Genomic DNA, 27,909 nt, shown 5'->3' with positions numbered 1-27,909 from the left:
ACGTGCTAAACTCTAAATTCCCTTCTGTAACCAATTTAAAAGGGTGTTTGGAACCAAAAACAGATTTTTTTGTTGTTGTATGATACCCATCAAGGACGAGGATGTTGTACATCATCAACACCCATGGTTCTCCTGAGATCATCTTGAGTGACCCGAGGTCATGAACGCTGGAACAAGGCACGTATGTCATAGGTTATGTTCTGTCACCAATGGTTTGTCTTCTTTTAAGGAAGGCGAGACCTGGGAAAGCTCGCTGGCTCTTTCGCTCCTAGCTGGGGTCAACATCTGTTGAAGTGGAAATAAAAAATAGCAGATAACTATTTGCATGTAAAAAAAAACCTGAAGCTAGTTTTAGTTTCCCTAACAGTGATATTTGTCTCCGTTTATATAACTCGCCAAATCAGTTAAGAACAAATTATTTTTTACCACAACACCCTACCCCAGCCACCCTGGGGCTAAAAGACAGCCTAAAACAAGCTTAAGATTTCACGACTCATTGGTGAGAACTGTAGGACAGAAAAATAGTGACCAAAGTGATGGTGAGAGCTTCCAAAGAGCTATCTTTTATCAGCTGCTCGACAGTCTCACAGCTGAGCTGTAGAGGCGTTTTTCAAAGAAGAATTGCGAGATAATGCAAGGTCCAGTCTCTCAACCCAGAGTACAGCATTGAATGAGGAGCCTCTGTTTGCCTTTGCTCAGACCTTTGAGTCAAATTTAGAGGACCTCAACATGAGGTTCATCAAACCAAGCGGCTTCTTGATAGGAGAGAGAAAAGTGGAAGGGACAGACCGTCTGCTCTCCTTGACTTTGTTGTGTTTCTAGAACCTTCATAAAGAGGTCTTCCATGAGCTATTTCGACTTTGTAAGATTTCTGTTGTTACACCAGTCAGCAGTGCTTCTTGCGAGAAGCTTCTCAGCTCTAAAACAGATTAAAACCCACCTTAGGACGATAATGGTTGATGACAGGTTAACTCACCTCGGAATTCTCAGTGTTGAGTCAAGAAGGGCACGCTCCCTCAACATGGAGGAGTTTGTGAAACATTTGAGCCAGTTCTCACCAGAACCGCAGAATTATGCTATTTTAAATCTACCAGGGATAATTTGGCACTTAGGCGGTCCCTCTGGTCATGATTAAAACCTGCACTGTGTACTAGCTAATACACTGACATTCTAAAATGATAAATCCAAAGGGTATCATGTCACACAGATTTAATTTGGTCTTGATTAGGTCAATTCCAAAACGTTCCTTTGCTATTAGTTAACATAATATATATGAGCATAAATATGATACTGTAAGTTTGTAATATTGATGAGCTCCAAAATAATTTATATTTTTCAAGTCCATTTCTGCTTGATACCTGGTATGTCAAATTGCAGTGTGTTTTTTTTGTAAATGTAGTTTTTTTTGTAAATAAACTATGCAATTGATGTAACACGCAAATGCTATCTTACCCTCTTAGTGCTTGAGCTTTATTTTCTGAAAATATTTTGGATGTTCAACACTTATAGACCCAGACTATATTCATGAAAACAGAGTGACCCAAGTCTCTCCAGTGAGAGAGAGAGAGATTGAGCTGTGGTTCCGAAGTAGAGACACTGACTATTCATAATATGTTAAAGAATTCTAGTGAAGTGACCCTTCTGGACCACACTATCTGCCACATTGAAGAACTCCGGGTTCAGTGAATTATCACGTCTACCTCTAATCAGCAATCATAGGATTCATTCATGCTCCTTAGATGCCAGGTTAGGGTTACTTACTAATGTTCTGTCAATAGGATTCATTCATGCTCCTTAGATGCCAGGTTAGGGTTACACACTAATTTTCTGCCATGGTCTATGGACCCCCTGAAGTAGCCTCGGACACCCCCTGGACACCCCCTGGACACCCCATGTATACAACTAGTTCTGCCACTGCACCTTCCTCTATATTCCACACACCAGAATTCTGTATTTTAGTCTATGATTGCCATGTGAGTGTACAAACAATCTGTGAAAATAAATGAATGACACAACTACCAAAAAATATCAAAGTTTAAAATAGTGCCTGCTTGGTTTTCACAGCTGTTTCACAAAGTGTTCATTGTAAGTTCTAAGGTATCCTTTGATGGTATTTATTTGTTCCACATGATTAATTATTGTATCCAAGGACCTACAACAGATACATATATATTCAACCACTAGGGTGTAGTGATGAGTTATGGGAGATAGAACAAAAATGAATCATAGAGCACTACTGAAATTATATTTTTTCAGTGTAGATAAGGGAAGGGCAGGTTAAAATAAAAACATGACGGCCAGACATGCAAGTGTATGAATGAAATGGATTTACATATGAATGGAGTGGGAATTAGCTGACTTTGTGATCTGTAAGGTAAGTAACTTTAATGTGTCAAGTAGATTACACGTTTTCTTTACCATTTCCCAAAACGTAGCAACGTTTAAGACATGGATTTCATGTTGTAATGTTAACAAGGTAACCAAAAGTAGTTCGAAGTAATGTTTTAATTTTATTAGCTAAACACAACTTGTTTAAACAGTGAAATTGTCACGGAAATCTGCCTTGTTTGAATAGCGATGATGAAAATAACGTAATTTAAGCTGTAATGATCTCTAAAATTCTAATCATTAGGTCATCACACCGTTGATATAGCAACAGACGCTAATAGTTTATTGAATCCCATTGTGACGCGGAGGGGGACACTTTTATGGCCGGGGGATAGTATTTGGCATGACACCCCCTTGAACTTATTTATCATTTTGTTGCTTTACAAAGTGGGATTGAAATGTATTTAATTGTCATGTTTTGTTATTGGTCTACACAAAATACTACATAATGTCAAAGTGAAACGAAAATTCTACAAAATGTTACAAATTAATAAAAAAACATTTAACTAAAATATAGTTGTTGCATAAGTATTCACCCCCTTTGTTTAGGCAAGCCTAAATTAGTTCAGAAGTCAAATTTGGTTTAACAAATCATATGGACTCATTCTCTGTGAAATAATAAGGTTTGAATGACTAGCCCTTCCTCTGTCCACCATACATATAACATCTGGAAGGTCCTTCAGTTCAAGTATTGAATTTTAAGCACAGATTTAACTACAAAGACCAGGGAGCTTTTCGAAAGGGCAGTGATTGGTAGATGGGTAACAATAGACAATCTGACATTGAATATATCTATAAGCATGGTCAATTTAAATGTATGCTATAGACGATGCGTTAAACCACCCAGACACATCAAATATGCAGGACAGGAAGGAAACTACAGATGTCACCACTTTAAAAATTTATTTAACCAGGCAAGTCAGTTAAGAACAATTTCTTATTTACAATGACAGCCTACCCCGGATGACACTGGACCAATTGTGCACCACCCTATGGGACTCCCAATCACAGCCAGATGTGATACAGACTGGATTCAAACCAGGAAGTGTAGTGATGCCTCTTGCACTGAGATGCAGTGCCTTAGACCTCTGCGCCACTCAGTGATTTTTATTTTATTTCACCTTTATTTAACCAGGTAGGCCAGTTGAGAACAAGTTCTCATTTACAACTGCAACCTGGCCAAGATAAAGCAAAGCAGTGCGACAAAAACAACAACACAGAGTTACACATAAACAAACGTACAGTCAAGTCAATAACACAAAAGAAAAATCTATGTACAGTGTGTGCAAATGTAGAAGAGTAGGGAGGTAAGGCAATAAATAGGCCATAGAGGTATTGTATTGATTCAGGGGGGGTGAATACTTATCTAATCAAGTTTTATTTGTGTTTTATTTTCCATTCATATAAAAAAATATATATATGATTTTTTCTTCCAATTTGACATTACTGAGTATTTGGTGTAGATCTTTGACAGAAAGAAAAGCACAATTTAATCCATGTTTAATCCACTTTGTAACACAATTAAATGTGAAGAAATCCAAAGAAGGTGTAGATTTTCTGTAGGTATTGTAAAGCCACTAAAACCTTACATTTAATTTTGACGATATTTAGTGCATGTGGCTTGGTGCGTTCCTTCATTTAGAGGAGAGCTCTGCATTGCACAGGCGACAGATATAGACACACTGTCAAATCCAATCCAACTCAACTCTGCTCCTGGGCTCGACGTCACCGGTCTACTAACCACCGGTCCTGGCAACCCATCTTTACGCACACCCTGCGTCTCATCATCAGTCACACCTGGACTTCATTGCTCCATTGATTACTTACCCATTATATAGCACTCTTGTTATCAGTCATCAGGTAGTATTGTTTATGTTTCTATGTCAGGCGTTACGCTTGGTTTGTGTCGCGCCATGATCGTTATTACTAAATTCACTAACGACACCTGCTTCCTGACTTCCTTAGTCCACGTTACACACAAGCAGACACAATCCTATGCAACAACCAGCTAAACGAAAGCGAGACTAGGTCGATTACAAACTATTATATTAGTGCATCATAAGTTAGAAGCGTCACAAATTGACAGACATATCTATAACACCTCATTAGTTAGTTTCATTTTTCTCTTTCAATGCATTTCTCAGGAAACCAAGTAATGAAAATACTGTATCCCTGGTGCAGAACTTAAAAATCTACCTGAAAAGTTCTACAGGTGACATTTCAGATGAAAATAAATTACTAGATAATGTTCTACCCGATCAGAACCGTTTTAGTTACAATCGTATTTCCTAAATGGTGTCATTATGTTGTTTTCATTTGGGGACTATATTTCACAATAAGGATTTCAGCATACTTTATTCAGACAACTGCTGTAGAAACAGCAGCAAACAGTTTTCACCCACTTATTAAAGTTTTCACCCACGACATTAAAGGCCTACTTACAATGTGATAATGTAATTTTGGAGCCTACAATGGAAAAGTTATTATTCTAGGTTCGCATCAAATAACCTACTCCTTGCAAGTCAGGTAGCCAATAGATTATAACTAAACCATAGGTGATGATGATCAGCTGGGACAATCGATAGCTGCAGTGTTTTGGACAATCATTGGAATCCCCATTGTGAGTTTATCAAGACAAAAAGGACACTGTGGAATTATTGATTTGGACCGTCTTTTTGTAGTTGATGGAAACATAAAATAACTTTTCCATTGTAGGCTACAAAATTACCTTATCACATTGACTATGGCCGTTCGCTTTCTCGTTCGCTGGTTTGTGTAAATATTTTATTTAACTTTAGTGTTAAAAATGTACAATGTTTATTTTACAAGGTATTATCTTAGTTGCACTGGCAAATTTGATGTAAATATATGCAATTTGATATTAGGTGGATTTTGCATGTTGAATGTTTTTGAAAATGAAACCTCTTGAAATGATTTTTTATCTATCTGAATATTTTCTTCACTCCATCTGGAAACAAGATCTAATAGTGTCTGAGACCATACTATTTAAGAATATAAAGATTTTTTATCGTTTTCGCTAAATACCTGAGGGGAAATGTCATTACCACCACGTCATAAAATTGGCTATTTTAGTTGAAAAGGAAATTACAGAAATTGTGGCTAAGGTATTTTTTATTTAAAAATTTTTTTTTTATCATGTTTTTTTTTAAACTATTTTGAAGTTTTCTTAATTATATGTATTCATCATTGTCATGTTTAAATGTCCATATATGCCTTGATGATACATCTATTTACCACAGCAAAATCTCAATATTTGACATTATGTTAGGAATTCTCTTAAGAACAAGCATATAGGGTTCACATATGAGAAAAATCCTCAATATCAATTGTAATTTAATACACTTTTTCCTCAAAAATATGTACCATGATTTAGCGTTGTGTTAATGACAATGTGGTAGAAATGACATTCCATATAAAACAACTGATGAAAGAACATCATTAAACATTTTAATGTCACAGTTGTACATGTTTCATTTTATTGAAGATATAGAACACACCATTCGAAAACCTCAAATAACAAAGACACATTGCCTCATTAACTTTAAAGCATATTTTAGAACAATTTTGGGATTCAATGCATTAGGCCCGAAATACATGTACAAGGTTGGAAACACTGGTTGACATTAAACACATTATTGTTCCCTGGCTGCAGTCTATTAATTCAGACTCGTGAAACAGGTGTGTGCTCAATCAAGATTAGGTTTTGCCCTTAATGCTCTCTATTGCTTAACGAAAGACCAAATTTCCTCCCAGATTGCGTCATCAAGCATTATATGCTGTTATGTCACTGGATGAGGCTTAGGGACAAGCCCAAGCACATTCTCTGGTTGGTACCATACAATGTCCTCTCTCATTGGCCAAAATAATCGGTTGGCTCCTACACGATTCATCGTATTGACTCGAGCACAGCTCTCCGCATCAACATCTTGTACAATGGGCTCCCGAGTGACGCAGCGGTCTAAGGCACTGCATCTCAGTGCTTGAGGCGTCACTACAGACACCCTGGTTTGAATCCAGGCTGTATCACAACCGGCCGTGATTGGGAGTCCTATTGGGCGGCGCACAATTGGCCCAGCGTCGTCCGGGTTTGGCCGGTGAAGGCGTCGTTGTAAATAAGAATTTGTTCTTAACTGACTTGCCTCGTTAAATAAAGGTTAAATACATAAAATAATAATACCAGGGTAAGGGTCTTCATCATATTTCACAACACACCACTTTCCAATCAGTCCCTCGTGTATGTAATGTATTGGAGATGGCTGTGGTGAAGTGGAAGGTTGTGCTTTGTCTGCCTCTGTTTGGTGAATTATTACGGTCTGTGGGCCAATACATTCACATAGATATGGAGTCATTTTAGGGGCAGGCAAGGCATCATTCTGTAGCTGTAAGACTTCAGGTGAGTGTGGTGGTGTGTTCCTTGACAGGCATGACTCTATAACCATGCTTTATGGATAGTTGATCTTCTATTTATTTGTTTTTTTGGGGGGGTGTTTTCGCTGGGAAAGTTGTGAAATGGGTTTCAGTTCACCTCTTTCTTTTCTCATGAGTTATCTTTATTTTTGTTTCTTAAAGATACTCCTGGTATCTTATAGGATCTTGGTTGATTTTGTTTGTATACACTACATGACCAAAAGTACGTGGACACTTGCTCGTCGAACATCTCATTCCAAAATCATGAGCATTAGTATGAAGTTGGTCCCCCCCTTTGCTGCTATAACAGCCTCCGCTTTTCTGGGAAGGGTTTCCACTAGATGTTGGAACATTGCTACAGAACTTTGGCTCTATTCAGCCACGAGAGCATTAGTGAGGTCGGGCACTGATGTTGGGCAACTAGGCCTGGCTCACAGTCGGCGTTCCAATTCATCCCAAAGGTGTTCGATGGGGTCAGGGCTCTGTGCAGGCCAGTCAAGTTCTTCCACACCGATTTCGACAAACCATTTCTGTATAGACATCGCTTTGTGCATGGGGGCATTGTCATGCTGAAACAGGAAAGGGCCTTCCCCAAACTGTTGCCACAAAGTTGGAAGCACAGAATCGTCTAGAATGTCATTGTATGTATGCTGTAGCGTTAAGGTTTCCCTTCACTGGAACTAAGGGAACCATGAAAACCAGCCCCAGACCATTATTCCTCTTCCATCAAACTTCACAGTTGGCACTATGCATTTGGGCAGGTAGAGTTCTCATGGCATCCGCCAAACCCAGATTCGTCCGTCGGACTGACAGATGGTGACGCGTGATTCATTCACCACTGCTCCAGAATCCAACGGCGGCTAGCTTTACACTACTCCAGCAGACGCTTGGTATTGCACTTGGTGATCTTAGGCTTGTGTGCGGCTGCTCGGCCATGGAAACCCATTTCATGAAGCTCCCGACAAACAGTTATTGTGCCGACGTTGCTTCCAGAGGCAGTTTGGAACTCGGTAGTGAGGGTTGCAACCGAAGACAGGCGATTTGATACGCGCTTCAGTGGTGGTCCTGTTCTGTGAGCTTGTGTGGCCTACCACTTGGCGGCTGAGCCGTTGTTGCTCCTAGACGTTTCCACTTCATAATAACAGCAGTTACAGTTGACCGGGGCAGTTTTAGCAGGACTGAAATTTGACTAACTGACTTTTTGGAAAGGTAGCATCCTATGACAGTGACAGTTGTCACTGAGCTCTTCAGTAAGACCATTCTACTGCCAGTGTTTGTCTATGGAGATTGCATGGCTGTGTGCTTGATTTTATACACCTTTCTTCTCAAGTCATATTTACCTTTTATGTTTTTATTATTTCCCAGCATTAACATTTGTATCTCCCTCCATGACATCCATGTTCTCCACTGTCACTATTCATATCCATGGTAACCAAGACAACAAACTTTTGAAAAAACATTATTATCATGTAATGTGCTTGTCGTGGTGGTAATGACACTTAGAGACGACTGTATTTTGTGTATAAAAAAAAAAGTAACAAATGGCTTATGCACATCTAATATGTATATAGTTTCCATTTATTTGACCCTTTTTTTAAACAGGTGCATTACATATTTTCAAATTATCAAGACTTTTGTACGTGTAATTAAAAAAAAAATATATATATTTCACCTTTATTTAACCAGGTAGGCTAGTTGAGAACAAGTTCTCATTTACAACTGCGACCTGGCCAAGAATAAAGCAAAGCAGTTCGACACTTACAACAACACAGAGTTGCACATGGAATAAACAAACTTACAGTCAATAATACAGTAGAAAAGGTCTATATACAGTGTGTGCAAATGAGGTAAGATAAGAGAGGTAAGGCAATAAATAGGCCATGGTGGCGAAGTAATTACAATATACCAATTAAGAACTGATTGATGTGCAGAAGATGAATGTGCAAGTAGAGATACTGGGATGCAAAGGAGCAAGATAAATAAATAAATACAGTATGGGGATGAGGTAGTTGGATGGGCTATTTACAGATGGGCTATGTACAGGTGCAGTGATCTGTTAGCTGCTCTGATACATAGCAATACATAGCAGAAGGTGTGAGACAGGACAAAAACAGTCCAAAACAGTGAAATCCAGACATGAAATGCTTTAGAAAATAAAACATATTGACTGCAGATGGATGTGGGAAAAAATACATATAAATAAAATGTGTCTATACTGTATATAGTTTTAGGTAAGAGGTAAGTTGTAACAAGGGGTAAGTTGTAACACTGCTTTACAACTAGCCCCAAGCATAGGATACTTTACTAATTAGTCTTGTGAGAAAATACAACAATTATTATTTTCATCTTACTGATAAAAATGATATATGTCTATAATGTTCCAGAGGTCAGTAATACAAAAATAAAGGTGGTCAATAAATACAATAATAAAAACAAATATATAGATGCACTTCAAAAACATATAATAGACATGTAGAGATACTAACCAAGCATTGGCACATTGAATAACAGCTGTCTAAGTGATTTCTAATTTGAGTCATTTAGCCTGTTACAGTTGTACCGGGTCTCCCCTATTCCCAATGCACTCAAATCACCCCCATTCACATATCATTATTTAATTGAATTGGTATGAATATACCTTTCAGAAAATGTATCATTGCTTTAGGCTAGACAAAATATCAATTCCTGATTCTATTTTCCAATCAGATCTTTTTAGATGCAAACACGATCCGACTGGGGAGCTTTCTTCCACTTGGTGTCTACTCCCCGTCCTCAGACGCAGCTTCCAAGAAACAGACTGTGTACGAGCTGTGCATCTGCCCCAATGGCAAGCTGTACTTCTCCCCCGCCGGCAGCAGCTCCAGCTGCTATTCCACAAGCAACGTCTGTCTCTGGAACTGATATAAGAACAGTCTTCCACCACCTTGGCTGTGATGCTCACTGCTGCTCCAGCATCAATAACAGCAAAACAACGACAGTGGAGAGACCTTGGCCCCGTCCAGAACACTAGCACCTAGCTCTGACTTGACGTAGACCTGACAAGTATAAGCAATAGGGCTAACATTTCACTCAGCCTATCAGAGGGCAAGTTGGACCTACTACCATGGTACTAATGCTTCACGTGCTGTTGGAGTTATCAGAAGTTTGGAGTTCCCACTGGGAAGTTTCACTTGAACTAAAATGTTTTTACCCGAGGTGCCAAGTTCACCTCTGACCTTTCACCACTGACCTTTCACCTTTTCAACCAAAAGATGACAACAAATCTGTTTTGGAACTTTTGCAAATGTATCAATATGGATAATGCAACTTGTTAGACCATATTTTAAATGTTAAGCAAGCTAGCTAACTGTAATGTTAGCAACGTTTAGCTAAAATCTTATTGATTGAAGAATTTTTCCGACTCCAAAAGCATTTGAACACAATCGTGTTGAATATAGGACTACCAAGTTTCCCACTTCCCAGTTTCCCACTTCCCACAAGCACATGAATGCCCTATCCAATACTTTCAGATATACATGAGTGCCTAGAGTAAAGGGGCTATGGGTTAGAGTGAAGGCGCTATGGGTTGTTTCTGGACTGGGCCCATGTTTCAGAACAGCTGAGCCTAGAGGACGGCGTTTTATTTTTGTACTGTATTTTTTTTTTCTGTACTGGATTCAATGACAGTGATATGACAGACTAATCATGATATATATATATATATATACAGTACACTGTAAAGGAAAGAAGAGAACTGGGGGAGAGATGAAACACAGGCACCTTTGCTATGGAAAACACATGATTGAAAATATGATTGAGAAGATGATCTCCTAGATGAAGTTTGAAAAAGGCAGTTTGTATCACACTAGTTAAAGCGCAAATTTTGCCATTTATTTTTTCAAAAGTCTAGAATTTTCAAAGTTTGTTTTTCATAAATGCTTGATGGGTATTGCTGTATCTTCCATTGTCTTAAAAGTGTAATCATTTCAAATGTTATGTTTTCTATGTTCCATGTACTGTACTTTAAACTAAAACATGTTTGATAAAGATTTGTAATGGTACTGGTAAATACAAAAACATTTAGTTTGACCTATTATTTGATAGTTTATGAATTTACACTTTACTTGGTTTCCATACAGGTCTAAATAACATGATGCTCAATAAGAAAGCTAAATGGTTTAGAGAAGAATATGGGTTAATCATTTTCATATAGGGATGGTTTCCCTGACACAGATTAAGCCTGGAGAATCTCCTTTTCAGTGGTGTAAAGTACTTAAGTAAAAATACTTTAGAGTACTACTTAAGTATTTTTTTTTTGGGGGGGGGGGGGGGTATCTGTACTTTACTTTACTATTTATATTTTGGAGAACTTTTACTTTTACTTCAAAATTATGTACTTTTTACATTTTCCTTGACACCCAAAAGTACTCGTTACATTTTGAATGCTTAGCAGGACAGGAAAATTGTCCAATTCACGCACTCATCAAGAGAACAACCCTTGCGGACTCAATAAACACAAATGCTTTGTTTATTTCATTTCTAAGTGTTGGAGTGTGCCCCTGGCTATCCGTAAATTCAAAAAACAAATAACATTGTGCCGTCTGGTTTTCTTAATATAAGGAATTTGAAACAATTTAAACTTTCATTTTTTGAATACTTAAGTATATTTAAAACTAAATACTTTTAGACTATTACTCAAGTAGTATTTTACTGGGTGACTTTCACTTTTAACTGAGTCATTTTCTATCAAGGTATCTTAATAACAAATGAATCACCACAGCTCCTCTTAACATTTAGTCCATGACTGCCCTTAACCTGCGTCTAGGAAACCGTCCCATAGATCTTATCCAACAGTAACATCTAGTAGTTATGTTCCCCTCCCTCACCCTTATCGATTCCTCCATTTACTAAGCTTTTTTAGCCAAATAAAACCCATCAGACACCTGTGGCCCTGTGCCCAGATTGTCCTGTAAGGAGATGCATCTCAAAGAGTCTAACTCCCACAACCCTTCACTTCACTGGTCCTCCTGTAACCCCAGGGCACTGTTACCCCTCCAGCAGAGACAAGCTATGATGCTAAGGTCCATGTTTTGTTTTTTTAAGAGCCATTTTTGAGCCATTTTGAGCTGCTTGCACTGGGCTGAGGTGGTGTCGGATGTGCTTTCGCTTATCTCCTCCTGTGTTGGTATAAGACATACTGAACTTTCCTATGCTTTTCCTGCAGTGATGGCTATTTTAAGAAGCATGAGCTGCATCACATTATTTTGGGGTTTGAAAATGCCTATCCCTATTTAGAGGGAGTTATTCAGTCAACACATAGCCCTCCCTTCAGTCATTATCCAATCAACACATAGCCCTCCCTTCAGTCATTATCCAATCAACACATAGACCTCCCTTCAGTCATTATCCAATCAATTCAGTCAACACATAGCCCTCCCTTCAGTCATTATCCAATCAATTCAGTCAACACATAGCCCTCCCTTCAGTCATTATCCAATCAACACATAGCCCTCCCTTCAGTCATTATCCAATCAACACATAGACCTCCCTTCAGTCATTATCCAATCAATTCAGTCAACACATAGCCCTCCCTTCAGTCATTATCCAATCAATTCAGTCAACACATAGCCCTCCCTTCAGTCATTATCCAATCAACACATAGCCCTCCTTCAGTCATTATCCAATCAATTCAGTCAACACATAGCCCTCCCTTCAGTCATTAGCCAATCAACACATAGACCTCCCTTCAGTCATTATCCAATCAACACATAGCCCTCCCTTCAGTCATTATCCAATCAACACATAGCCCTCCCTTCAGTCATTATCCAATCAATTCAGTCAACACGTAGCCCTCCTTCAGTCATTATCCAATCAACACATAGCCCTCCCTTCAGTCATTATCCAATCAATTCAGTCAACACATAGACCTCCCTTCAGTCATTATCCAATCAACACATAGACCTCCCTTCAGTCATTATCCAATCAATTCAGTCAACACATAGCCCTCCCTTCAGTCATTATCCAATCAATTCAATCAACACATAGCCCTCCCTTCAGTCATTATCCAATCAACACATAGCCCTCCTTCAGTCATTATCCAATCAATTCAGTCAACACATAGCCCTCCCTTCAGTCATTATCCAATCAACACATAGACCTCCCTTCAGTCATTATCCAATCAACACATGGACCTCCCTTCAGTCATTATCCAATCAACACATAGCCCTCCCTTCAGTCATTATCCAATCAACACATAGCCCTCCCTTCAGTCATTATCCAATCAATTCAGTCAACACGTAGCCCTCCTTCAGTCATTATCCAATCAACACATAGCCCTCCCTTCAGTCATTATCCAATCAACACATAGACCTCCCTTCAGTCATTATCCAATCAACACATAGCCCTCCCTTCAGTCATTATCCAATCAATTCAGTCAACACATAGACCTCCCTTCAGTCATTATCCAATCAATTCAGTCAACACATAGCCCTCCCTTCAGTCATTATCCAATCAACACATAGACCTCCCTTCAGTCATTATCCAATCAACACATAGCCCTCCTTCAGTCATTATCCAATCAATTCAGTCAACACATAGCCCTCCCTTCAGTCATTATCCAATCAACACATAGACCTCCCTTCAGTCATTATCCAATCAACACATGGACCTCCCTTCAGTCATTATCCAATCAACACATAGCCCTCCCTTCAGTCATTATCCAATCAACACATAGCCCTCCCTTCAGTCATTATCCAATCAATTCAGTCAACACGTAGCCCTCCTTCAGTCATTATCCAATCAACACATAGCCCTCCCTTCAGTCATTATCCAATCAACACATAGACCTCCCTTCAGTCATTATCCAATCAACACATAGCCCTCCCTTCAGTCATTATCCAATCAATTCAGTCAACACATAGACCTCCCTTCAGTCATTATCCAATCAATTCAGTCAACACATAGCCCTCCCTTCAGTCATTATCCAATCAACACATAGACCTCCCTTCAGTCATTATCCAATCAACACATAGCCCTCCCTTCAGTCATTATCCAATCAATTCAGTCAACACGTAGCCCTCCTTCAGTCATTATCCAATCAACACATAGCCCTCCCTTCAGTCATTATCCAATCAATTCAGTCAACACATAGACCTCCCTTCAGTCATTATCCAATCAATTCAGTCAACACATAGCCCTCCCTTCAGTCATTATCCAATCAATTCAGTCAACACATAGCCCTCCCTTCAGTCATTATCCAATCAACACATAGAACTCCCTTCAGTCATTATCCAATCAACACATGGACCTCCCTTTAGTCATTATCCAATCAACACATAGCCCTCCCTTCAGTCATTATCCAATCAACACATAGCCCTCCCTTCAGTCATTATCCAATCAATTCAGTCAACACGTAGCCCTCCTTCAGTCATTATCCAATCAACACATAGCCCTCCCTTCAGTCATTATCCAATCAACACATAGACCTCCCTTCAGTCATTATCCAATCAACACATAGCCCTCCCTTCAGTCATTATCCAATCAATTCAGTCAACACATAGACCTCCCTTCAGTCATTATCCAATCAATTCAGTCAACACATAGCCCTCCCTTCAGTCATTATCCAATCAACACATAGCCCTCCTTCAGTCATTATCCAATCAATTCAGTCAGCACATAGCCCTCCCTTCAGTCATTATCCAATCAACACATAGACCTCCCTTCAGTCATTATCCAATCAACACATAGCCCTCCCTTCAGTCATTATCCAATCAACACATAGCCCTCCCTTCAGTCATTATCCAATCAATTCAGTCAACACATAGCCCTCCTTCAGTCATTATCCAATCAATTCAGTCAACACATGGCCCTCCCTTCAGTCATTATCCAATCACACATAGACCTCCCTTCAGTCATTATCCAATCAACACATAGCCCTCCCTTCAGTCATTATCCAATCAATTCAGTCAACACGTAGCCCTCCTTCAGTCATTATCCAATCAACACATAGCCCTCCCTTCAGTCATTATCCAATCAATTCAGTCAACACATAGACCTCCCTTCAGTCATTATCCAATCAACAAATAGACCTCCCTTCAGTCATTATCCAATCAATTCAGTCAACACATAGACCTCCCTTCAGTCATTATCCAATCAGCACATAGACCTCCCTTCAGTCATTATCCAATCAATTCAGTCAACACATAGCCCTCCCTTCAGTCATTATCCAATCAACACATAGCCCTCCCTTCAGTCATTATCCAATCAACACATAGACCTCCCTTCAGTCATTATCTAATCAACACATAGCCCTCCCTTCAGTCATTATCCAATCAACACATAGACCTCCCTTCAGTCATTATCCAATCAATTCAGTCAACACATAGACCTCCCTTCAGTCATTATCCAATCAATACATAGACCTCCCTTCAGTCATTATCCAATCAATTCAGTCAACACATAGACCTCCCTTCAGTCATTATCCAATCAACACATAGCCCTCCCTTCAGTCATTATCCAATCAATTCAGTCAACACATAGACCTCCCTTCAGTCATTATCCAATCAATTCAGTCAACACATAGACCTCCCTTCAGTCATTATCCAATCAATTCAGTCAACACGTAGCCCTCCCTTCAGTCATTATCCAATCAATTCAGTCAGCATTTAATGAGGGGACTGTATTGGCTGATTTCCATGTGATTATCCTCCTCATTAAGAAATGAAGACTGAAAAGATGCGTGCTTTGATGTGGGTGTTTCTTGTGTGTGTGTGTGTCATCGCGTGTGGGATGCACTTGTACATTCACTCTGGCAACACAGTCACTCAATCATCTAGAGAACATTAAAAGAGTGTAAGCGGCTCTGCAAGGCCGTCTAAAATAATCAGAGTGAGGTGTTCAATAATTTGTGTGTCAAATTAGCTAGCAAGCTAGCCAAGGTGCTTGACTGAGATCAAAACGCTACTCTTTAGCCGGAACGTCCAGTGTACCCTCCAAGTGGAGAATTTACAAACAAACACACATTTGTTAGCAGGGATTACTTGAAATCAAATCATAACCATCATTTAAATATTACAAGCAAAGCAGAGACGTCACGGATAACATCCGACTTTTGGGCTAGAACCTAAAACCTCCTTAGAAGAGGATGGTTTTGATCCTTGGGATATGGGCCCAGCACACTTCTGCTGCGCTTAACATCTTTTTAGCTGACACATTAGGCATATAGCAATGACAGTGGGTTTGTAATGTTGTCTACTTTCAGACATCCCAGATGGGACCTGCTGTTTTCAACTCTCTAGAGACAGCAGGAGCGGTAGAGATACTCTCAATGATCGGCTATGAAAAGCCAACTGACATTTACTCCTGAGGTGCTGACTTGCTGCACCCTCGACAACTACTGTGATTATTATTATTATTTGACCATGCTGGTCATTTATGAACATTTGAACGTCTTGGCCATGTTCTGTTATAATCTCCACACGGCACAGCCAGAAGAGGACTGGTCACCCCTCATAGCCTGGTTCCTCTCTAGGTTTCTTCCTAGGTTTTGGCCTTTCTAGGGAGTATTTCCTAGCCACCGTGCTTCTACACCTGCATTGTTTGCTGTTTGGGGTTTTAGGCTGGGTTTCTGTACAGCACTTTGAGATATTAGCTGATGTACGAAGGGCTATATAAATACATTTGATTAGATTTGATTTGCCTCAAACCCACAACCACTTGCTTTGGGGCCCAGTGCCTTATAAATTAGGCCACTATGTAAAAAATTAAAATTTGAAAATTTGTGATTTATGGATCGAAACCATCCTCTGCTATCCAGTTTGTTTCCAGCAATGAAGTACAAACACAAATATAAAAAGCATAATTTCATGGGCATGTCTCTGTGCCCTCTGTGATTCTTTTTTTGACTGCTTCTTTCAGTTTGTATAGGTCATACTGATTACAGAGGCGCAGTGGAAGCGTGATGGCCCCATAACCCAGAGGTTGATAGATCGAAACCACTCTCTGCTATCTAGATAGTTTTTAGCAACTACCCCAGCGACCTAATGGATAAGGCACTGGCCTGCTCAGCCAGGGATTGTGGGTTCGAGTCCCATCTGAGGTAGATGAAGGCAGTTTGGGATAGAAAAAGAGAGCTGGGCATGTAACACAGAGTTTGATGCATCGGAGCTATCCTATTCTATTTTTAGAAATGAAGTGCAAGCAGGGTAAAAAAAAGTATAATTTCATGGGCATGTCTCTGTGCCCTCCGTGATTCTATTTTTTAACTGCTTCTATCAGTTCGTACAGGTCATGCTGATTACAGAGGCACTGGCCTCCTAATCCATGTATTGTGAGTTAAAGTATTTTTTGGGGGTGCCTGAAAGCGGAGTGATGAAGTGGAAGTATCCTGGGCAGTTAACCCAGTGATTTATGGATCGAAACCATCCTCTGCTGTCCAGTTTGTTTCCAGCAATGAAGTGCAAACACAAATATAAAAAGTATAATTTCATGGGCATGTCTCTGTGCCCTCTGTGATTCTTTTTTTGACTGCTTCTTTCAGTTTGTATAGGTCATACTGATTACAGAGGCGCAGCGGAAGCGTGATGGCCCCGTAACCCAGAGGTTGATAGATCGTAACCACTCTCTGCTATCTAGATAGTTTTTAGCAAGTACCCCAGTGGCCTAAAGGATAAGGCACTGGCCTTCTAAGCCAGGGATTGTGGTTTCGAGTCCCATCTGGGGTGGATGAAGGCAGTTTGGGATAGAATCGAAGCAGCTTGTATAGGTCACGATGATCACACAGTGCCACATCGAAGATATCCTACTCTATTTTTAAAAATGAAGTGCAAACAGGGTAAAAAAAAGTATAATTTCATGTCTCTGTGCCCTCCGTGATTCTATTTTTTAACTGCTTCTATCAGTTCGTACAGGTCATGCTGATTACAGAGGCACTGGCCTCCTAATCCATGTATTGTGAGTTCAAGTATTTTTTTGGGGTGCCTGAAAGCGGAGTGATGAAGTGGATGTATCTTGGGCAGTTAACCCAGTGATTTATGGATCGAAACCATCCTCTGCTGTCCAGTTTGTTTCCAGCAATGAAGTGCAAACACAAATATAAAAAGCAAAATTTCATGGGCATGTCTCAGTGCCCTCCGTGATTCTTTGTTTGACTTCTTTTGTCAGTTTTTATAGGTTATACTGATTGTAGAGGAACTGGCCTCCTAATCCATGTATTGTGAGTTCAAGTATTTTTTTGGGGTGCCTGAAAGCGGAGTGATGAAGTGGAAGTATCCTGGGCAGTTAACCCAGTGATTTATGGATCAAAACCATCCTCTGCTGTCCAGTTTTTTTTCAGCAATGAAGTGCAAACACAAATATAAAAAGCATAATTTCATGGGCATGTCACTGTGCCCTCTGTGATTCTTTTTTTGACTGCTTCTTTCAGTTTGTATAGGTCATACTGATTACAGAGGCGCAGCGGAAGCGTGATGGCCCCGTAACCCAGAGGTTGATGGATCGAAACCACTCTCTGCTATCTAGATAGTGTTTAGCAAGTACCCCAGTGGCCTAATGGATAAGGCACTGGCCTTCTAAGCCAGGGATTGTGGGTTCGAGTCCCATCTGGGGTGGATGAAGGCAGTTTGGGATAGAATCGAAGCAGCTTGTATAGGTCACGATGATCACACAGTGCCACATCGAAGATATCCTACTCTATTTTTAAAAATGAAGTGCAAACAGGGTAAAAAAAAGTATAATTTCATGTCTCTGTGCCCTCCGTGATTCTATTTTTTAACTGCTTCTATCAGTTCGTACAGGTCATGCTGATTACAGAGGCACTGGCCTCCTAATCCATGTATTGTGAGTTAAAGTATTTTTTGGGGGTGCCTGAAAGCGGAGTGATGAAGTGGAAGTATCCTGGGCAGTTAACCCAGTGATTTATGAATCGAAACCATCCTCTGCTGTCCAGTTTGTTTCCAGCAATGAAGTGCAAACACAAATATAAAAAGTATAATTTCATGGGCATGTCTCTGTGCCCTCTGTGATTCTTTTTTTGACTGCTTCTTTCAGTTTGTATAGGTCATACTGATTACAGAGGCGCAGCGGAAGCGTGAAGGCCCCGTAACCCAGAGGTTGATAGATCGAAACCACTCTCTGCTATCTAGAAAGATTTTAGAAAGTGCCCCAGTGGCCTAATGGCTAAGGCACTGGCCTCCTAAGCCAGGGATTGTGGGTTCGAGTCCCATCTGGGGTGGATGAAGGAAGTTTGGGATAGAAAAAGAGAGCTGGGCATGTAACACAGAGGTTGATTCATCGAAGCTATCCTATTCTATTTTTAGAAATGAAGTGCAAACAGGTTAAAAAAAGTATAATTTCATGGGCATGTCTTGGTGCCCTCTGTGATTCTTTTTTTAACTGCTTCTATCAGTTCGTAAAGGTCATGCTGATTACAGAGGCACTGGCCTCCTAATCCATGTATTGTGAGTTCAAGTATTTTTTGGGGGTGCCTGATTGTAGAGGACTCGAACCCAGGGATTGTGGGTTCGAGTCCCATCTGGGGTGGATGAAGGCAGTTTGGGATAGAATCGAAGCAGCTTGTATAGGTCACGATGATCACACAGTGCCACATCGAAGATATCCTACTCTATTTTTAAAAATGAAGTGCAAACAGGGTAAAAAAAAGTATAATTTCATGTCTCTGTGCCCTCCGTGATTCTATTTTTTAACTGCTTCTATCAGTTTGTACAGGTCATGCTGATTACAGAGGCACTGGCCTCCTAATCCATGTATTGTGAGTTCAAGTATTTTTTGGGGGTGCCTGAAAGCGGAGTGATGAAGTGGATGTATCTTGGGCAGTTAACCCAGTGATTTATGGATCGAAACCATCCTCTGCTGTCCAGTTTGTTTCCAGCAATGAAGTGCAAACACAAATATAAAAAGCAAAATTTCATGGGCATGTCTCAGTGCCCTCCGTGATTCTTTGTTTGACTTCTTTTGTCAGTTTTTATAGGTTATACTGATTGTAGAGGAACTGGCCTCCTAATCCATGTATTGTGAGTTCAAGTATTTTTTTGGGGTGCCTGAAAGCGGAGTGATGAATTGGATGTATCTTGGGCAGTTAACCCAGTGATTTATGGATCGAAACCATCCTCTGCTATCCAGTTTTTTTTCAGCAATGAAGTGCAAACACAAATATAAAAAGCATAATTTCATGGGCATGTCACTGTGCCCTCTGTGATTCTTTTTTTGACTGCTTCTTTCAGTTTGTATAGGTCATACTGATTACAGAGGCGCAGCGGAAGCGTGAAGGCCCCGTAACCCAGAGGTTGATAGATCGAAACCACTCTCTGCTATCTAGATAGTTTTTAGCAAGTACCCCAGTGGCCTAATGGATAAGGCACTGGCCTTCTAAGCCAGGGATTGTGGGTTCGAGTCCCATCTGGGGTGGATGAAGGCAGTTTGGGATAGAATCGACGCAGCTTGTATAGGTCACGATCATTACACAGTGCCACATCGAAGATATCCTACTCTATTTTAAAAATGAAGTGCAAACAGGGTAAAAAAAAGTATAATTTCATGTCTCTGTGCCCTCCGTGATTCTATTTTTTAACTGCTTCTATCAGTTCGTACAGGTCATGCTGATTACAGAGGCACTGGCCTCCTAATCCATGTATTGTGAGTTCAAGTATTTTTTTGGGGTGCCTGAAAGCGGATTGATGAAGTGGAAGAATTCTAGGCAGTTAACCCAGTGATTTATGGATCAAAACCATCCTCTGCTATCCAGTTTGTTTTCAGCAATGAAGTGCAAACACAAATATAAAAAGCATAATTTCATGGGCATGTCACTGTGCCCTCCGTGATTCTATTTTTTAACTGCTTCTATCAGTTCGTACAGGTCATGCTGATTGTAGAGGAACTGGCCTCCTAATCCATGTATTGTGAGTTCAAGTATTATTTTGGGGTGCCTGAAAGCGGAGTGATGAAGTGGAAGTATCCTGGGCAGTTAACCCAGTGATTTATGGATCGAAACCATCCTCTGCTGTCCAGTTTGTTTCCAGCAATGAAGTGCAAACACAAATATAAAAAGCAAAATTTCATGGGCATGTCTCAGTGCCCTCCGTGATTCTTTGTTTGACTTCTTTTGTCAGTTTTTATAGGTTATACTGATTGTAGAGGAACTGGCCTCCTAATCCATGTATTGTGAGTTCAAGTATTATTTTGGGGTGCCTGAAAGCGGAGTGATGAAGTGGAAGTATCCTGGGCAGTTAACCCAGTGATTTATGGATCGAAACCATCCTCTGCTATCCAGTTTGTTTTCAGCAATGAAGTGCAAACACAAATATAAAAAGCATAATTTCATGGGCATGTCACTGTGCCCTCTGTGATTCTTTTTTTGACTGCTTCTTTCAGTTTGTATAGGTCATACTGATTACAGAGGCGCAGCGGAAGCGTGAAGGCCCCGTAACCCAGAGGTTGATAGATCGAAACCACTCTCTGCTATCTAGAAAGTTTTTAGCAAGTACCCCAGTGGCCTAATGGGTAAGGCACTGGCCTTCTAAGCCAGGGATTGTGGGTTCGAGTCCCATCTGGGGTGGATGAAGGCAGTTTGGGATAGAATCGAAGCAGCTTGTATAGGTCACGATGATCACACAGTGCCACATCGAAGATATCCTACTCTATTTTTAAAAATGAAGTGCAAACAGGGTAAAAAAAAGTATAATTTCCTGTCTCTGTGCCCTCCGTGATTCTATTTTTTAACTGCTTCTATCAGTTCGTACAGGTCATGCTGATTACAGAGGCACTGGCCTCCTAATCCATGTATTGTGAGTTCAAGTATTTTTTTGGGGTGCCTGAAAGCGGAGTGATGAAGTGGAAGAATTCTAGGCAGTTAACCCAGTGATTTATGGATCGAAACCATCCTCTGCTATCCAGTTTGTTTTCAGCAATGAAGTGCAAACACAAATATAAAAAGCATAATTTCATGGGCATGTCACTATGCCCTCTGTGATTCTTTTTTTGACTGCTTCTTTCAGTTTGTATAGGTCATACTGATTACAGAGGCGCAGCGGAAGCGTGAAGGCCCCGTAACCCAGAGGTTGATAGATCGAAACCACTCTCTGCTATCTAGAAAGTTTTTAGCAAGTACCCCAGTGGCCTAAGGAATAAGGCACTGGTCTTCTAAGCCAGGGATTGTGGGTTCGAGTCCCATCTGGGGTGGATGAAGGCAATTTGGGATAGAAAAAGAGAGCTGAGCATGTAACACAGAGGTTATCCAATTCAATTTTTAGAAATGAAGTGCAAACACGGTAAAAAAAAGTATAATTTCATGGGCATGTCACTGTGCCCTCTGTGATTCTTTTTTTGACTGCTTCTTTCAGTTTGTATAGGTCATACTGATTACAGAGGCGCAGCGGAAGCGTGAAGGCCCCGTAACCCAGAGGTTGATAGATCGAAACCACTCTCTGCTATCTAGATAGTGTTTAGCAAGTACCCCAGTGGCCTAATGGATAAGGCACTGGCCTTCTAAGCCAGGGATTGTGGGTTCGAGTCCCATCTGGGGTGGATGAAGGCAGTTTGGGATAGAATCGAAGCAGCTTGTATAGGTCACGATGATCACACAGTGCCACATCGAAGATATCCTACTCTATATTTAAAAATGAAGTGCAAACAGGGTAAAAAAAAGTATAATTTCATGTCTCTGTGCCCTCCGTGATTCTATTTTTTAACTGCTTCTATCAGTTCGTACAGGTCATGCTGATTACAGAGGCACTGGCCTCCTAATCCATGTATTGTGAGTTCAAGTATTTTTTGGGGGTGCCTGAAAGCGGAGTGATGAAGTGGATGTATCTTGGGCAGTTAACCCAGTGATTTATGGATCGAAACCATCCTCTGCTGTCCAGTTTGTTTCCAGCAATGAAGTGCAAACACAAATATAAAAAGCAAAATTTCATGGGCATGTCTCAGTGCCCTCCGTGATTCTTTGTTTGACTTCTTTTGTCAGTTTTTATAGGTTATACTGATTGTAGAGGAACTGGCCTCCTAATCCATGTATTGTGAGTTCAAGTATTTTTTTGGGGTGCCTGAAAGCGGAGTGATGAAGTGGATGTATCTTGGGCAGTTAACCCAGTGATTTATGGATCGAAACCATCCTCTGCTATCCAGTTTTTTTTCAGCAATGAAGTGCAAACACAAATATAAAAAGCATAATTTCATGGGCATGTCACTATGCCCTCTGTGATTCTTTTTTTGACTGCTTCTTTCAGTTTGTATAGGTCATACTGATTACAGAGGCGCAGCGGAAGCGTGAAGGCCCCATAACCCAGAGGTTGATAGATCGAAACCACTCTCTGCTATCTAGAAAGTTTTTAGCAAGTACCCCAGTGGCCTAAGGAATAAGGCACTGGTCTTCTAAGCCAGGGATTGTGGGTTCGAGTCCCATCTGGGGTGGATGAAGGCAATTTGGGATAGAAAAAGAGAGCTGAGCATGTAACACAGAGGTTATCCAATTCAATTTTTAGAAATGAAGTGCAAACAGGGTAAAAAAAAGTATAATTTCATGGGCATGTCACTGTGCCCTCTGTGATTCTTTTTTTGACTGCTTCTTTCAGTTTGTATAGGTCATACTGATTACAGAGGCGCAGCGGAAGCGTGAAGGCCCCGTAACCCAGAGGTTGATAGATCGAAACCACTCTCTGCTATCTAGAAAGATTTTAGCAAGTGCCCCAGTGGCCTAATGGCTAAGGCACTGGCCTCCTAAGCCAGGGATTGTGGGTTCGAGTCCCATCTGGGGTGGATGAAGGCAATTTGGGATAGAAAAAGAGAGCTGAGCATGTAACACAGAGGTTGAAGCATCGAAGCTATCCAATTCTATTTTTAGAAATGAAGTGCAAACAGGGTAAAAAAAAGTATAATTTCATGGGCATTTCACTGTGCCCTCTGTGATTCTTTTTTTGACTGCTTCTTTCAGTTTGTATAGGTCATACTGATTACAGAGGCGCAGCGGAAGCGTGATGGCCCCGTAACCCAGAGGTTGATGGATCGAAACCACTCTCTGCTATCTAGATAGTGTTTAGCAAGTACCCCAGTGTCCTAATGGATAAGGCACTGGCCTTCTAAGCCAGGGATTGTGGGTTCGAGTCCCATCTGGGGTGGATGAAGGAAGTTTGGGATAGAAAAAGAGAGCTGGGCATGTAACACAGAGGTTGATTCATCGAAGCTATCCTATTCTATTTTTAGAAATGAAGTGCAAACAGGTTAAAAAAAGTATAATTTCATGGGCATGTCTTGGTGCCCTCTGTGATTCTTTTTTTAACTGCTTCTATCAGTTCGTAAAGGTCATGCTGATTACAGAGGCACTGGCCTCCTAATCCATGTATTGTGAGTTCAAGTATTTTTTGGGGGTGCCTGATTGTAGAGGACTCGAACCCAGGGATTGTGGGTTCGAGTCCCATCTGGGGTGGATGAAGGCAGTTTGGGATAGAATCGAAGCAGCTTGTATAGGTCACGATGATCACACAGTGCCACATCGAAGATATCCTACTCTATTTTTAAAAATGAAGTGCAAACAGGGTAAAAAAAAGTATAATTTCATGTCTCTGTGCCCTCCGTGATTCTATTTTTTAACTGCTTCTATCAGTTTGTACAGGTCATGCTGATTACAGAGGCACTGGCCTCCTAATCCATGTATTGTGAGTTCAAGTATTTTTTGGGGGTGCCTGAAAGCGGAGTGATGAAGTGGATGTATCTTGGGCAGTTAACCCAGTGATTTATGGATCGAAACCATCCTCTGCTGTCCAGTTTGTTTCCAGCAATGAAGTGCAAACACAAATATAAAAAGCAAAATTTCATGGGCATGTCTCAGTGCCCTCCGTGATTCTTTGTTTGACTTCTTTTGTCAGTTTTTATAGGTTATACTGATTGTAGAGGAACTGGCCTCCTAATCCATGTATTGTGAGTTCAAGTATTTTTTTGGGGTGCCTGAAAGCGGAGTGATGAATTGGATGTATCTTGGGCAGTTAACCCAGTGATTTATGGATCGAAACCATCCTCTGCTATCCAGTTTGTTTTCAGCAATGAAGTGCAAACACAAATATAAAAAGCATAATTTCATGGGCATGTCACTGTGCCCTCTGTGATTCTTTTTTTGACTGCTTCTTTCAGTTTGTATAGGTCATACTGATTACAGAGGCGCAGCGGAAGCGTGAAGGCCCCGTAACCCAGAGGTTGATAGATCGAAACCACTCTCTGCTATCTAGATTGTGTTTAGCAAGTACCCCAGTGGCCTAATGGATAAGGCACTGGCCTTCTAAGCCAGGGATTGTGGGTTCGAGTCCCATCTGGGGTGGATGAAGGCAGTTTGGGATAGAATCGACGCAGCTTGTATAGGTCACGATCATTACACAGTGCCACATCGAAGATATCCTACTCTATTTTAAAAATGAAGTGCAAACAGGGTAAAAAAAAGTATAATTTCATGTCTCTGTGCCCTCCGTGATTCTATTTTTTAACTGCTTCTATCAGTTCGTACAGGTCATGCTGATTACAGAGGCACTGGCCTCCTAATCCATGTATTGTGAGTTCAAGTATTTTTTTGAGGTGCCTGAAAGCGGATTGATGAAGTGGAAGAATTCTAGGCAGTTAACCCAGTGATTTATGGATCAAAACCATCCTCTGCTATCCAGTTTGTTTTCAGCAATGAAGTGCAAACACAAATATAAAAAGCATAATTTCATGGGCATGTCACTGTGCCCTCCGTGATTCTATTTTTTAACTGCTTCTATCAGTTCGTACAGGTCATGCTGATTGTAGAGGAACTGGCCTCCTAATCCATGTATTGTGAGTTCAAGTATTATTTTGGGGTGCCTGAAAGCGGAGTGATGAAGTGGAAGTATCCTGGGCAGTTAACCCAGTGATTTATGGATCGAAACCATCCTCTGCTGTCCAGTTTGTTTCCAGCAATGAAGTGCAAACACAAATATAAAAAGCAAAATTTCATGGGCATGTCTCAGTGCCCTCCGTGATTCTTTGTTTGACTTCTTTTGTCAGTTTTTATAGGTTATACTGATTGTAGAGGAACTGGCCTCCTAATCCATGTATTGTGAGTTCAAGTATTATTTTGGGGTGCCTGAAAGCGGAGTGATGAAGTGGAAGTATCCTGGGCAGTTAACCCAGTGATTTATGGATCGAAACCATCCTCTGCTATCCAGTTTGTTTTCAGCAATGAAGTGCAAACACAAATATAAAAAGCATAATTTCATGGGCATGTCACTGTGCCCTCTGTGATTCTTTTTTTGACTGCTTCTTTCAGTTTGTATAGGTCATACTGATTACAGAGGCGCAGCGGAAGCGTGAAGGCCCCGTAACCCAGAGGTTGATAGATCGAAACCACTCTCTGCTATCTAGAAAGTTTTTAGCAAGTACCCCAGTGGCCTAATGGGTAAGGCACTGGCCTTCTAAGCCAGGGATTGTGGGTTCGAGTCCCATCTGGGGTGGATGAAGGCAGTTTGGGATAGAATCGAAGCAGCTTGTATAGGTCACGATGATCACACAGTGCCACATCGAAGATATCCTACTCTATTTTTAAAAATGAAGTGCAAACAGGGTAAAAAAAAGTATAATTTCCTGTCTCTGTGCCCTCCGTGATTCTATTTTTTAACTGCTTCTATCAGTTCGTACAGGTCATGCTGATTACAGAGGCACTGGCCTCCTAATCCATGTATTGTGAGTTCAAGTATTTTTTTGGGGTGCCTGAAAGCGGAGTGATGAAGTGGAAGAATTCTAGGCAGTTAACCCAGTGATTTATGGATCGAAACCATCCTCTGCTATCCAGTTTGTTTTCAGCAATGAAGTGCAAACACAAATATAAAAAGCATAATTTCATGGGCATGTCACTATGCCCTCTGTGATTCTTTTTTTGACTGCTTCTTTCAGTTTGTATAGGTCATACTGATTACAGAGGCGCAGCGGAAGCGTGAAGGCCCCGTAACCCAGAGGTTGATAGATCGAAACCACTCTCTGCTATCTAGAAAGTTTTTAGCAAGTACCCCAGTGGCCTAAGGAATAAGGCACTGGTCTTCTAAGCCAGGGATTGTGGGTTCGAGTCCCATCTGGGGTGGATGAAGGCAATTTGGGATAGAAAAAGAGAGCTGAGCATGTAACACAGAGGTTATCCAATTCAATTTTTAGAAATGAAGTGCAAACACGGTAAAAAAAAGTATAATTTCATGGGCATGTCACTGTGCCCTCTGTGATTCTTTTTTTGACTGCTTCTTTCAGTTTGTATAGGTCATACTGATTACAGAGGCGCAGCGGAAGCGTGAAGGCCCCGTAACCCAGAGGTTGATAGATCGAAACCACTCTCTGCTATCTAGATAGTGTTTAGCAAGTACCCCAGTGGCCTAATGGATAAGGCACTGGCCTTCTAAGCCAGGGATTGTGGGTTCGAGTCCCATCTGGGGTGGATGAAGGCAGTTTGGGATAGAATCGAAGCAGCTTGTATAGGTCACGATGATCACACAGTGCCACATCGAAGATTTCCTACTCTATATTTAAAAATGAAGTGCAAACAGGGTAAAAAAAAGTATAATTTCATGTCTCTGTGCCCTCCGTGATTCTATTTTTTAACTGCTTCTATCAGTTCGTACAGGTCATGCTGATTACAGAGGCACTGGCCTCCTAATCCATGTATTGTGAGTTCAAGTATTTTTTTGGGGTGCCTGAAAGCGGAGTGATGAAGTGGAAGAATTCTAGGCAGTTAACCCAGTGATTTATGGATCGAAACCATCCTCTGCTATCCAGTTTGTTTTCAGCAATGAAGTGCAAACACAAATATAAAAAGCATAATTTCATGGGCATGTCACTGTGCCCTCCGTGATTCTATTATTTAACTGCTTCTATCAGTTCGTACAGGTCATGCTGATTACAGAGGAACTGGCCTCCTAATCCATGTATTGTGAGTTCAAGTATTATTTTGGGGTGCCTGAAAGCGGAGTGATGAAGTGGAAGTATCTTGGGCAGTTAACCCAGTGATTTATGGATCGAAACCATCCTCTGCTATCCAGTTTGTTTTCAGCAATGAAGTGCAAACACAAATATAAAAAGCATAATTTCATGGGCATGTCACTGTGCCCTCTGTGATTC

At 40.7% G+C, this 27,909-nt stretch overlaps 1 protein-coding gene and 7 non-coding genes across 8 annotated transcripts in view; all 8 read left to right on the top strand.

Annotated features, from left to right (window-relative positions):
* Positions 1–9,717, top strand: part of LOC120049192 (zeta-sarcoglycan-like) — a 30,200-nt gene extending 20,483 nt beyond the window's left edge. Inside the window, exon 7 of the mRNA XM_038995422.1 lies at positions 9,523–9,717. Within this exon, the coding sequence (XP_038851350.1) occupies positions 9,523–9,717 (195 nt within the window). The remainder of the gene's footprint in view (positions 1–9,522) is intronic.
* A 9,234-nt stretch (positions 9,718–18,951) lies between these two features.
* Positions 18,952–19,024, top strand: trnar-ccu. The gene has a single exon. It is a non-coding gene; the product is annotated as a tRNA-Arg (tRNA).
* Positions 19,025–21,291: 2,267 nt separating this feature from the next.
* Positions 21,292–21,364, top strand: trnar-ucu. The gene has a single exon. It is a non-coding gene; the product is annotated as a tRNA-Arg (tRNA).
* An 895-nt stretch (positions 21,365–22,259) lies between these two features.
* trnar-ucu lies at positions 22,260–22,332 on the top strand. Its single transcript has one exon. It is a non-coding gene; the product is annotated as a tRNA-Arg (tRNA).
* A 1,157-nt stretch (positions 22,333–23,489) lies between these two features.
* Positions 23,490–23,562, top strand: trnar-ccu. The gene has a single exon. It is a non-coding gene; the product is annotated as a tRNA-Arg (tRNA).
* A 1,479-nt stretch (positions 23,563–25,041) lies between these two features.
* trnar-ucu lies at positions 25,042–25,114 on the top strand. The gene has a single exon. It is a non-coding gene; the product is annotated as a tRNA-Arg (tRNA).
* Positions 25,115–26,188: 1,074 nt separating this feature from the next.
* On the top strand, positions 26,189–26,261 carry trnar-ucu. Its single transcript has one exon. It is a non-coding gene; the product is annotated as a tRNA-Arg (tRNA).
* Positions 26,262–27,156: 895 nt separating this feature from the next.
* On the top strand, positions 27,157–27,229 carry trnar-ucu. Its single transcript has one exon. It is a non-coding gene; the product is annotated as a tRNA-Arg (tRNA).
* Positions 27,230–27,909: the final 680 nt, after the last annotated feature.

This window comes from Salvelinus namaycush, chromosome 6, assembly GCF_016432855.1.
Source record: "Salvelinus namaycush isolate Seneca chromosome 6, SaNama_1.0, whole genome shotgun sequence".
NCBI lineage: Eukaryota > Metazoa > Chordata > Actinopteri > Salmoniformes > Salmonidae > Salvelinus > Salvelinus namaycush.
Note: the sequence above shows the minus strand (reverse complement) of the source record. Positions and strands in the feature narration are given on the sequence as shown.